The 12,989-nt window shown below is 30.3% G+C and overlaps 1 protein-coding gene across 4 annotated transcripts in view; it reads right to left on the reverse strand.

Moving 5' to 3' along the window:
- Positions 1-12,989, reverse strand: part of Ae2 (Anion exchanger 2) — a 310,706-nt gene that overhangs the window by 148,768 nt on the left and 148,949 nt on the right. For all 4 annotated transcript variants that reach the window (XM_067052716.1, XM_067052717.1, XM_067052715.1 and 1 more), the window contains one exon: positions 12,030-12,090. In XM_067052716.1, the coding sequence (XP_066908817.1) occupies positions 12,030-12,077 (48 nt within the window). In that variant the 5' untranslated portion in view covers positions 12,078-12,090. The remainder of the gene's footprint in view (positions 1-12,029; positions 12,091-12,989) is intronic.

Below are 12,989 nucleotides of genomic sequence, written 5' to 3' on the forward strand. Positions count from 1 at the left end.
GGGGGTGCGGTCAGCAAAGAACAACACAAATAAACAAAACCATATTTATTTATTTATGTTGTTCTTTGCTGACCGCACCCCCCGACAAACTTCTTCAAGCATAATAAGAAATGTTGAATACTCGTTAGATACAAGGTGTCATGGCATTCTAGTTTCTACACATATCTCTCTCACCAACAAACAAGTCAATCCCGCACGTACCATAGTTCCATGATATTAATAACATCAAGAAATTAAATCTGTTTTTTTTTTGGCAATTACGAGTTATTATTTTTTACAAATAAATAAGGTAGTCAAATAGAAGACATAACTCAAGAAATCTCATTCATTTAAATACAGGAATTGAATCTTTTGGAAAAACTCTTTCGATGATAATAAACTAAATATTCTTTGAGTTATTTAAATATTATTGTCAAAATCCTGAACCAAAGCATTTAGTTCACAACTACTCACAACTCACAACTACTAAATAACTAAATAGTAAACGTTTTCCTAATCCAGGCATCATCAGGACAAAAAAGGATAAGAACATAAACATCCACACAATATCCACGAAATACAGAACATCTCACACCACCAAAAAGTATTCGTTAAACATATCAAACGCTCCGATATAAAGGCATATTTTTTCTCAACTAATAAATTCGAATTAAAAAAATAAATAATAAACATCATTATTGCTATTTTTTTTTAAAATAAATAAAAAGGCAAAATATTTTTTTTCTAAAAGAAAATCATTTTATTAAATTCTAAACATATTAATTAAACAAAGCTTTTTCAAGTTAATAATTATGAAATAACGGAAAACTCTACAGTACAGGTATTTGGTGAGTTTTCGTTCGCTGATGTGTTCATTTCCATATTTTTCTGGTATAAAGGAATGAACCTGCATTTCAATTTAACCTTGATTATCATTGAAATGTGGAAGTTTAAAACGCAAATAAAATAGTTCAATTAAAAAAAAAAGTTAATAAATAAAACTTTTGTTCTAAATTGTGCAAAAATTATAAGTATTTAATTATTGTTGAAACAGGAAATATATTTATTAGTTAACATAAAATACGAAATTTTCTACATACAAAGAGTATATTTATGTATTTAAAATGTAAACCTCTAAATAATACTAAATTTTAAAGATCTATTATTTTTTCTGTAATACATTGATTTTTCAAAATTTTATTATTCTTTTTCTGCAATAAAGGGTAGTAGACATATAATATTACAGTATAAAATTTAATGAAAGTTATGCTTTTTTTTATGTCTTCGGTTATCAGCTATCACTAAAATTTATGCTAAGATGTAAGTGGGTAGAAATTTGTTTATAATTGATAACATATACATCGAATTAGTAGCTTATAAACACATCATTTACAAAAACGTCTTTCTTATATGGAAAATTATGATATTTAAGGAGTACGGAGAATACAGATCAGGTCAGAATTTCGAATTGTTCTACATCGGCCATTTACTGACTGGTATAAGCATTTTGCTTTTATTCATCCAACTAGACGTTTCATTCAAACTAACTCAAACTATACCTTTATCCATTGCGATAATCAGACCATTCTGTGACAGTTTTCAGCCAGGTGAAGAAAGAAGTAGACGACGAACTGAGCAAGTTGGCATGGGACGGACCGTCTTATACTAGGGGAGATATCGCGGAGGTATACGGGCTCACGATACAGATATTTTGCTATAGTTCCGAAATAGATCAAATCGCGTGACACAGACCGAGTTGACTTAAGTCATTTGCTGTTTTATAAGGCTAGGGACATGATGACGCAGATAATACATTGTTATCTTCCTCAACCAATTTGATTCTCCAACAACGGAGCTTTAATAGAAGTATGAATATAAGCAATGTGACGGAAACAAAGAAGCAATCCCAAGTTGCACATCAATATTTAACCAAGTTCATAATATTTCTTAAAAATAAATTTTAGAATGATCTTATAAAGGTATTTGCAATATATCAGTATATTTCATGAATCACATTTAATTATATCCACTCAGACAAAAATTTAATAATTTAGATAATTGATTACTGATACCATAAATAGAACAGTGAAAATAAATAATGTACAATTTAGGTTTAATATTAAGATTTAGGTCGTCAAAAACCATAAAAAATGCTTGTGATTTAGGTACGTCTTCAATGTCCATGTGATAAAAAAATATTAAAAAACAAATGTACCCCATAAGAGTTTTTCTTAAAATACTAAAGAATACTTTAAAAATATATTAATAAATATATGTAAATGTGTTGTAAAATAATTATCAATAAACATTTATTGCATAAGGGCGTATAACAAAGCAGTATAGTAATTATTGTACATTTTATAATTATAAATTTAATACTTTAAAAAAAAAAGAAAAGACCTATAACGAAATCATATAAGAAATAACTAAGTTCAATAGGCAACCACAGTTTCCTTCTATTTGACTTTTGATGAGCATTTCTACTTCAGTTGACGAAACTCGAAATTTGTATCATTTATGAGTTTTGTATAATTTTATTTTTTTACCGTTGGAAAGCCCTACATCGATGAACACCACATCTTAATTGCTTAAATATTTTATCAGTACATATTTTTTATGTAGACAAAATAACAGTCTACTTCTGAGACACGAGAACTCCATGAAAGCTTAGTTATTTATGAATTTTAGCATCGCCTTTTGTTACTTTTCATCATCGGCATCGGTATATACACACTGTATATGGTACAACAAATTCAACAAAAAAAATTAAAAGAAAAAACATGATTTAAAAATGTGTTTACTATTGAAAAAAATTTTTATAAACTAATTTAAAAATTTTTTAAAGGGGAAAAGGCACTAAATAAAAATTAAGAACTCACAAATATTGAGTGGGGAAGAATTATACAAGTTTGAGCAGTACATTAAGAAGGTTTACCATATCGCTGGAATACAGGGATGTTTTATACTGGAGAGTCGGGCAAAGGCCTAGGAAATTTTTTCTGCAGAATGGAAGGTTGAGCCATTTCAATGCGGTGTATAAACTGGTTTTATGAGAGGTCCTCGGAGGCCTCAAGTAAAATCTGCCACGACAGATCGCCAAAAGTTTTATTAGTCTATGAGTTCTCCATCCAGCCCGCCATATGCCCACTATCGAAATGGAGATGGGATGATGATGGATGAAAGTGGAAATTAATTAGTATTTTGTTCCGAAGCAATGATGCAACAACTTTTTTGGGAAGAGAGAGGCAAAATCTAAAATTTCCCAACGATTTTGACGCAATTTTCTTAACTAACCGAAGAACGGAGAAGTTTTACCAACCACTATTTTTGTAGTTTGAAGTAATTTTTAAAATCTTAAGTTTCCCACATTTCGGATTTTCAAAATATTGAAAAATTTTAAATAAACAGTTATAATTGGTAAGAGTTCGACATACAGTCCGCCATATGTCCACTATCCAAATGGAGATGGAGCAAAGAAGATGATGATGGATGAAACTAGGAGTTAACTAGTAATTTGTTCCGGAGCGTTGATGCAACACCTTATTTGGGAGGATAGCAAATGAAATGTCTCTGCACTACTATTTCCGTTCCTCTCAGTACAAAAGTACAAGAACCCGAGAGGAGAAAAAAGTAAGTTATTTCACCCCAAATTTTTATTACCTTAATGAAAACTATGTATAGTAGTCAAAATTGATCGGTCTACCAAGAACCAAATTAATAAAAATAAAAAAATTCCGGCTGTTTCAAAACGTTAAAAAAATTAATTTTTCATTCGGAACTCTCTTTCTTTAAAACTAGACAGGAAAATCTAAAAGAAAGTCATTTAAAGTAGAGTAAATTTGCTAAAATATGAGCCCTAATAGAGCTATTTATGTTCAATAGTTCTCGAGATATAGCTTGTTAAAAAGCAAAATTTCTTTAAAATCTACTGAAACATCAGTAGTTAATTTATTTTAAGAAATCTATATCTCGGAAACTATGTGACGTACAGACGTCTATTAGCACTCAAATTAAAGCTAGTTTAATGGACCATAAAGATTTTTTATGTTTTAAAAAGTTTATGACCTTACCTCCGTAGGAATAGTAGTTTTTATGACTTTTGCTAAAATGAATTGATTTATAGTTGTTCGGACAATTCTTCATCTGCCAAATTTATATGCATATGCAAATATCATAAAAACTACTACCCCTACGAAGATACGTGTCTTAAACTACTTTATATTAAGTTAAATTTCCATTATTTTGAGAGAGGACAGATATATGTATGTCTAATGGTTCTAGAGATATATTTTAGAAAAATCAAACATTTTATCCGAACAACTAGAAATTAACATTTTGTGAATTTATTTTGTCAAATAAACGTTATAAACTATTCTATAGTGAATTTAACTAGTTATAATTTGAAAACTGGTAGACATCTTTACGTCTTATGGTTTCTGAAATAATATTTTCATTAATCTAGCTTATTGGCCGAACAACTATAAATCAGTTTCTTTTAGCAAACAACTATTCCTACAAAGATAAAGGTCATTATAGAACATTAAACTTCTGTTGGTAGTTTTAAAGAAATAGAAGTCCCAATGAAAAATTTTTTTTTTTATCGTTTTGAAACAGCCGCCATTTTGTATTACCCATACATACTCATTAATTTTGACTAGTAACAATATGTAGTTTTCATTAAAGTAATGAAAAATTGGAGTGAAATAACTGTTTTTTTTTTCTTCCCGGCTCTTGTACTATAAATACGTCTCTGTCTTAGAGGGGGTATATGAAAGGGTCTCAGAAACTGGGGGTAACAAAACCGTAAAATTTGCTACAGATGACAGAGTGACCTGAGATTTTGAATCTAAAGATCATAGTTAGACAAAGAGATTGTTGTAGATCAATTAAACATCATAGGAAGCGATAAGAGGGATAGAACCTAAGGAGCCTTCAAGCTATATTTGTTTTTCAATGCACTATTTCATTTACTTCTTCTTTTATTTAAAGAAGGCAAGATGTAATAAGAGAAGTAAAAGGAAAAGTACAAGTTTAGCAACAGAATAAGTTAACATAACTCTTATGATCTAGTTCAACATTAATTTTTGAATCGCCCTCTTTCCTGAGGTCATTCACGCCGTTTTTCTAAATTAAAGCCGTTAGTTATATTGAAATCTAAGATGGTATGGTTCGAAATTGTGTTGAGTTGATTTGGGATGATCCCTTCCTTAATTATTTGGCGGAACCCCGGCAGGGAACCATTGCTTTAAACAATGAATTTTTTAAAAACTATTTTCCAGCATAAAATAATATTAACAAACTGACTAGTAAATTCCATCGATTTTGAAAAAAAAATATAAACGGTAAGATGAAAGGAGAAGTAAAAAAATAGAAAGGATAAAATATTGGTATTGGGTGGATAACATCTTATCTCGGCCAAGGTTGTGCTAGCGAAAGGGCGTTCCGGCTACATAGAACTAACCTCCGGTGTTCCTTCGAGGAGCTCATCTCGTTCTAAACGACCTATATATTATTTAATATAATGCGTATTATATAAGTATTAAGGAGTTAACTACGTATCCAAGTGTTAGGAATGGTTTTATTATGAATTAGTAAGCGTAAATAATTGATAATAAAACATAGAAGCAATGAATAAATAATTATATGTATGCAAATGTTGAAAACCTGAAAGTTCGTCTCCGTAATCCCCAAGACTTCCTCTTAGTACAAGAGCCGGGAAGAAAAAATGCAGTTATCTCACCCCAATTTTTGATTACTCCAATAAAAACTATGTATAATTACTAGTCAAAATTGATGAGTCTGCCAAGTATAGGTAGGGGGATTAAAAAATGGCGGCTGTTTCCAATAGTTCTCGAGATATAGCTTGTTAAAAAGCAAAATTTCTTTAAAATCTACTGAAACATTAGTAGTTAATTTATTTTAAGAAATCTATATCTCAGAAACTATGTGACGTACAGACGTCTATTAGCACTCAAATTAAAGCTAGTTTAATGGACTATAAAGAAGTTTATGACCTTTACCTCCGTAGGAATAGTAGTTTTTATGGACATTTGCTAAAATAAATTGATTTATAGTTGTTTGGACAATAAATTTGATTCATGAAAAACTTTATTTTTAAAACTATAGGACTTACTAATGTCTGTCAGCGCTCAAATTAAAGCTAGTTAAATTTACTACAAAATAATTAATTATGCCTATCTTTGTAGGAGTTGTAGTTTTTATGATATTTGACAAAATAAACTCACAAAATGTTAATTTCTTGACAAAATATATCTCTAGATCCATAAGACGCATATATGTCTGCCAACACTCAAAATAATGGAAATTTAACTTACTATAAAGTAGTTTATGACACTTATCTTCGTAGGGGTAGTAGTTTTCATGATATTCCCACATGAATATAAATTTAGCAAATGAAAATCAGTCCGAACAACTATAAATCAATGTAAACGATTATTCCTAAGAAGATAAACATCATAAACTACTTTATAGCTCATTAAATTAGCTTTAATTGGAGTACTAACAGACATCTGTAGGTCAAATGGTTTTTGAGATATAAATTTTTTAAAATAAATTCACTAACTACTAATCTTTTTAGTACGCCATACAACATTTTTATGAAATTTTGCTTTTTAAAAACCTATTTAACGTAAATAACTCTAATAGGGCTCATATTTTAGCAAATTTACTCTTATTTAAATGACGTTCTCATAGATTTTCTTGTGTTGCTCCTACTTTTTAAGATATAGATCTCCGAATAAAATTTTTTTTTTATGGCTTTGAAACAGACGCCTTTTTTTATTCCCCCTACCTATACTTGGCAGACTAATCATTTTTGACAATTAATAATACATAGTTTTCATTAAAGTAATCAAAAATTGGGATGAGATAACTGCCTTTTTTCTCCTCTTGGGCTCTTGTACTGTCTATATAAATAAACGGAATCATAAATAAGTCTGCCGAAATTTCTTTTCCTTATCAACATGCACCCATTCGTTATTAATTGTGAAAGTTTAGAGAACGAGAAGGTTCGACAGCGCAGTTTATTATCTTTCATCTAAATCCAAGTCTGTAAGATCTCTCTTGACGTAATCTTCTCACCTGCTCGCGGTCTACTCTTTTAAGATTAAAAAATAGTTCTAATGAACCCAACAACATGCACTAGAGTAGCTAAAGATATCCACTTACTTTTTATGCACTCTCAATGTTGTATCACTTGTAGCTGACAATAAGCCCTGGAGAGTTAAGTTAATGGAAAGAAGAGGCGAGCAAAAAAAAAAATTTCGACATAGAAAAATAACAAGGGCCGCAACGTAGCTGGGGTTAGGCGTAAGTCTATCGTTCTGAGGTCTGCGGGCGGTGCTGGTTCTAATCCGGCCTTGGGGCGTTGACTTTTTCATTAAGTGGTGGTCCCACAAAATGAAAAACTTGACCCCCAACCTTGGTTAGAATAGGTTGGTCACCTGTAGATAACTAGGCAAACATCACCTTCGAAGTGGATTGTCTGAAAAAACATAACAAGTTTTTCCCGCCTTTATTTCCTCTATAATTTCGTTTTCTTAGTAACCATGGACCTTTAATACTTTATTCTCTATTTACAATTATTATTATTATTTCCTGCAATAACTTTATTAATGAAATTGTTGCTGGCCCTGTCAGTATTAGCAATAAATCATGTTTTTTCATTACGACTTAATAAGATCTGTTAATCACATTAGTAAAATAAACGACACCTCTGTAGAAAACTGTAACATTCGTTTAAGCTATTTAGAATATGGAGTTTGTAGCACAGTGCCTTACCACTTTTCCATTTTTTTGTAATTGATTATTATTATTTTTAATTATAATAGTTCATGTTTACAGCATTTAAAATATTTATGGGGAGTCTTTTGCACGAGACTATCCCTCTCCCACTATTACATTACTAACTGTAAAAAAGAAACTAAGAAACTGTTACAACCATGTAACGCAGGGACTTTGTGGGTTCGATTCCCACCAGGGACTATTAATATTAATTTTGTGGCGGTTCTGAGAAATGAGTCTTGACACTCCCACTTTGATAGCGGCGGCGACATCAAAGTAGCCGCCGTAGGTTGGCAAAAAGGACCACTAGCCCACTTACCAGACAAGTTCCCCCACCAGTAACCAATACCAGCCAAGTAATGCATACCAGGACTGATCTGGTAATAAAAAAGAACAAACATTAAATTTACTGTTGCAATGAAATTATGAAATAAACAATTAAAATATTTATATTAATGAAGAAATTATACAATTCTTAAGTTCATGATATTAAAAATAGGTGTTACAAGTTTTATAAAAATTGTCATGGTTAAAATCTTCCAAAAGAGATATTACAGGCATACAGGAAAGGATATTAGAAATATATACTAATATACCACTCTTTTAAAAATAAAATTGTAACTATATTTTGCAAAATACAGTCAGTAAATATAAAAAAGAGAGAATATTTGTCTTCTTAAAATATTTTTTCGTTCCATGCTAAGTTGGTACATATTATTATAAATATTACACGTTGAAAATATGTATTTACAAAATATATGACTATTTTCCAATTATGTTGGAGTTTTAGCAAGGTAGCCCGCAGAGATACATCACTTCCATAGCAATTAATTGGTAAAGCTAAAGAAAATTCCTAAAAGTATTTAATGATAATTTAACGGGCGCTGAGTATCACAATACAAAACCTCTAGGTACGCAGAAACAGATTACAGAGAACTTTTTATTTATGTATTGCTATTTACAACTGTACATTATAACAGATATAGTAAATTTGATCTCAGTTAAAATGGAGTGTTACAGGCGTGTAGAGAAACTACCCATTGGTAGCACTCTAACTTTTTAATTTAAACGGTAATCTTTAGTCAGAGGACATAATAAACAACGATAGTATAAATAATTCATTTAGTAGGAAGATGTTGAGGTGATAAAAATATTTTATGTATATTGACAGAAAAAAAAAAAAAAATAATCAATTCTTTAAATTGTCAAGCGAAATCTCTCTGGAAGACGGTTAATAAACATATCAGTCAGTATTGTGTATTTGTATAATACATTATGAAGTGTGTAAATAAAGACACTAAGATTCTTTTTCTGCTATATCGTTTCATTTTAATATTAAACTGCTAATTTAGAATAAGATTTTTTTTTGTTTACTGTTTTTATATTTATTGTACTCAATTACATAAACGAGTTTTTAGTGATCACCGTGTAATATTGTATTTTACTTATAAGGTGGATGAATGAAAATGGCTCGTAAAAAATTAAAAGACAGAAATTGTTGTAGAAAAGAATAGTTGAAAATTACGTCCAGAACAGTTATAATACACTGAACTAAATGATAAGTAATTTACAGTTATATAATTTGAACAACGAGTTATACAATTAAATGAACAATTGTATAATTTGTAAAATAAGTGTTGGTCCGCTCTTAGGCGAAGTATATATTAAACATTATTACATATCAATTGATTTTTTTAACTTTATAATTCTTTTATTTTTAATTGATAATAGGAATTTATAATATTTCGTTTACGGATTTTATATTTATTTATATTGTAGGCAGCGTATAAATCGCGTTAGTTTAATTTTTTAATTTCTAGTTAGATTTGATTTATTTTAATTATACCTATATGTTATTCTGAAGGGACACTGTCTCATAATAAAATTATTTGTCTGTCTATCTATATGTCTAAAATAAACTTTGTTTTAAATTGGCAAACGAGGTAATTTAGAAGGTGTGTGTTTAACTAATTTAAAAATTCCAGGGCATTTAAACCATAAAACATTTATTAATTGTTTAATACAAACATCCATTATCATCGTAAGCCTTATTTTATATCATTAAATTCATGCAGTACCATTAGCAACTGCCCACAGTACTTATGGGTACTTTTATAGTTACTTTTATTCCGTGATAGAGACAAGATACTTAACAATTTTCCGTTTCATCAAATAAATAGAAAATTTCCAAAACTGTTAATTATAAATTAGTAATAGGAAATTGGATTTTCTATGAGAAAAGTAAATTAATAGATTCTGCAAAAGAAAAAATAAATGGAATATATAATACACTTCTAAAGTAGCTAAACGATCAACGGTCACGAAACTTTGCAGGTAATAAATCATGGCTATATTCTAGCTTATCTCTGATTAATAATGGAATATTAAATCATCATGGCGTTTTTAACTGTGGGAGAATTTTCTCGAGAGTCGATTGTTAGGAATTAAATTATAAATTTGAAACCTAAAAACATTAATTAATAATTTAAAAAAAAAAATGAAAGTAACACTAACACAATGAAAAGTTAAAACTTGGGTGTTTAGATTTACATTAGATGTTATTAGATTTTATGGATACCGCTACAGGTAAATAAAATTAAAAAAATATTAATTAATAGCACGACACATACATTGAACTAAAATAGAAGATTACAATTTCTGTGGACAAAGTTTCTAGTGAAATGAAGAAAAATGATGTTCAAGGCCAAGGCATGAAAGGGATGATGAAAAAAACAACTTAAATTTTCATCTTTTGTCGATGACACATATGTGCTCGCAGTTAATAATAAACCATTAATTGTATCCCAAACTCTTCAATCCCATATCACAGCCCTCGAAGATTGGTGTCGTAATTGGAGGATTAAGATAAATTCCAACAAAGTCCATCAAATCAACTTTACTCTTCGTCTTAAACCTATCGACTGCCCTACATTTTCATTTAATAATGTTACTCTTACCCCTGTCGAACAGATCCGCTACCTTGGACTACATCTTAACAAACGATTAACCTGGAATCCTCACACAAGACTGAAAGGACAGGAAACTACACGTCGATTTCGACTATTATAGCACTCACTAGACAAACGGTCTAAGCTTCCAACTCATTACAAAAGACTGATCTACATTCTACATGACTTTAATAAGTCCAATCTGGACATGGAGTTGAACTTTGGGGCTCCACTAAACCTACGAATTCCTCTCGTATCCAATACATACAATCCTCAATGTTCCTTACTTTGTTACAAATAAAATCATACATAAAGACCTCAATGAACCTTAAGTAACCGATCTAGCCCGAACCAGATATCATTCATTCCATTATAAACTCCCTAACCACTTAAACTCCCTAGTTTCTAACATTGCATCCTCTTCCATTTCTGACAATCCTCCGAGGCGCCTGATAAGATGACCACGTGACCTGCTAATGTAAAATGTCATTAGAGTGCTACCAATGGGTAGTTTATCTACACGCCTGTAATACTCCATTTTAACTAGGATCAAATTAACTGAATGTATTATATAATATACAGATGTAAATTTCGATAGATAATAAAAAAAATTTCACCTGACGTTAAATTAAAAATAAAATGGAGTCTTTCCGAATTAATAGGACCCATTATCTAAGGAAACCTATTAAAAACTCAGAAGGCTTCGTCCCTGTTTTTTTTTCAAACCGACGTGAATAACCTGAGGTCGGTTCGGAACGCCGTGGGTTCGATTCCGACCTAATGTAGTCAATATTTACTTCACTATGGTCCTGAGAATATAGAACTCCAATACAAGAGGTGGCAAGCTCCAGGTAGCCGTTCAGGGTTGACATAAGTGGCCAGACTGCAGGTACTATCCAGACATGTTTCCCAACAATGATCTTACCCAAACATCGAGGCACGTGTCTTATATTTTAGGAACCAAACAAAAATCGGTGATTTTTTTCTTTTTTGGTATTTCTCTTGTTAGGGGCAAAATGTATTTCTAGTTGGAACTACAATAGGAAGTACAGGTTTGAACCACAATTACTTAAAATCAAATTATTCTAACTCAAGACGCTTGGAATTATTCATCATTTAATATCGAATAAGAACAAATTAAACCTTTTTTTTAAAAAAGGATTTTTCGAAATCAATAATAGATCACTTTAATTACAATGCATATTCTTTACAAGATAATTGATTCCTATAAAATGTTCAAGTTAAATTACTCTTGAAAAGTAAAATCTCATCCAAAATCTATTTTTGAAAGTTACTTACTGTTTGGTTGGTCCTCGGGAGAAAATTCACTTTTTTTCGTCGATTCATGGCTCAGCCGGTACTGAAATAAATAAAACAAAATGTTAAATGAAGTTAACAATTTTTATCGCTATAATTACTAAAAACAATTTGATACTGATTAATTATTAGATAATTGAATTATAATACCCAGTATCCTCGTTATGCCTATAAGGACACAATAACAGCCTCAGGCCTATAGAACCCAGTCACAACAAGAGGAGGTGGAACAAAGCTAATGTACGGAACAAATACCACTGCCTTTCAATGACAATATGTCAAAGGCAACATTATAATGAATAATTACAACATCCAATTTCTTTTTTTTAAAAGCATAAAATTAAAAAGAGAGAGAGTGGGGGAAGAAAAAAATATAAATAATAACATCAAAACTATATATATATATATATATATAAACAGCTGAACGTATAATTTCAAATTATGGAAAAGATGGTCAAAGTCGCGGTCAAAAGAGAAACAAAACAGTTGACAACTATTTATTTTCCGACTTTTCGTTCCTATTTGTAGAACTTCATCAGAGTTGTTCAAGTCAATAGCTTTGGTGATTTTCACATTCACTTCCTATTCCTTAGTGAATTTGTCATTAAAGCTATCAACTTGAACAGCCCTGATAAAGCTCTACAAAGTGGGCCGAAACGTCGGAAAATTTTTGTTGACTGCAATCCTAACCATCTTCTCCATAATTGTAGTAACAGAAACAGCTTAAGATTCAGCCCAAGAACTGTATCTTCAAAATCATAAGTTAATTATTAACACAACATTGTTTAAACATTCACTGTTGTAACATTCATCTGTCCCTTTGGCACAAATCAATGTTAAGTTATTCAAATATTGTATATATTATTTTATCATTATGTTATTTTATTTATTTATTTTTCATACAGATAGTCTGATTATGTTCATTTGTCTATTCTTTTGTTT

Source organism: Halyomorpha halys, unplaced genomic scaffold, assembly GCF_000696795.3.
Source record: "Halyomorpha halys isolate HHAL.00 unplaced genomic scaffold, Hhal_1.1 Scaffold87.1, whole genome shotgun sequence".
Taxonomy (NCBI): domain Eukaryota; kingdom Metazoa; phylum Arthropoda; class Insecta; order Hemiptera; family Pentatomidae; genus Halyomorpha; species Halyomorpha halys.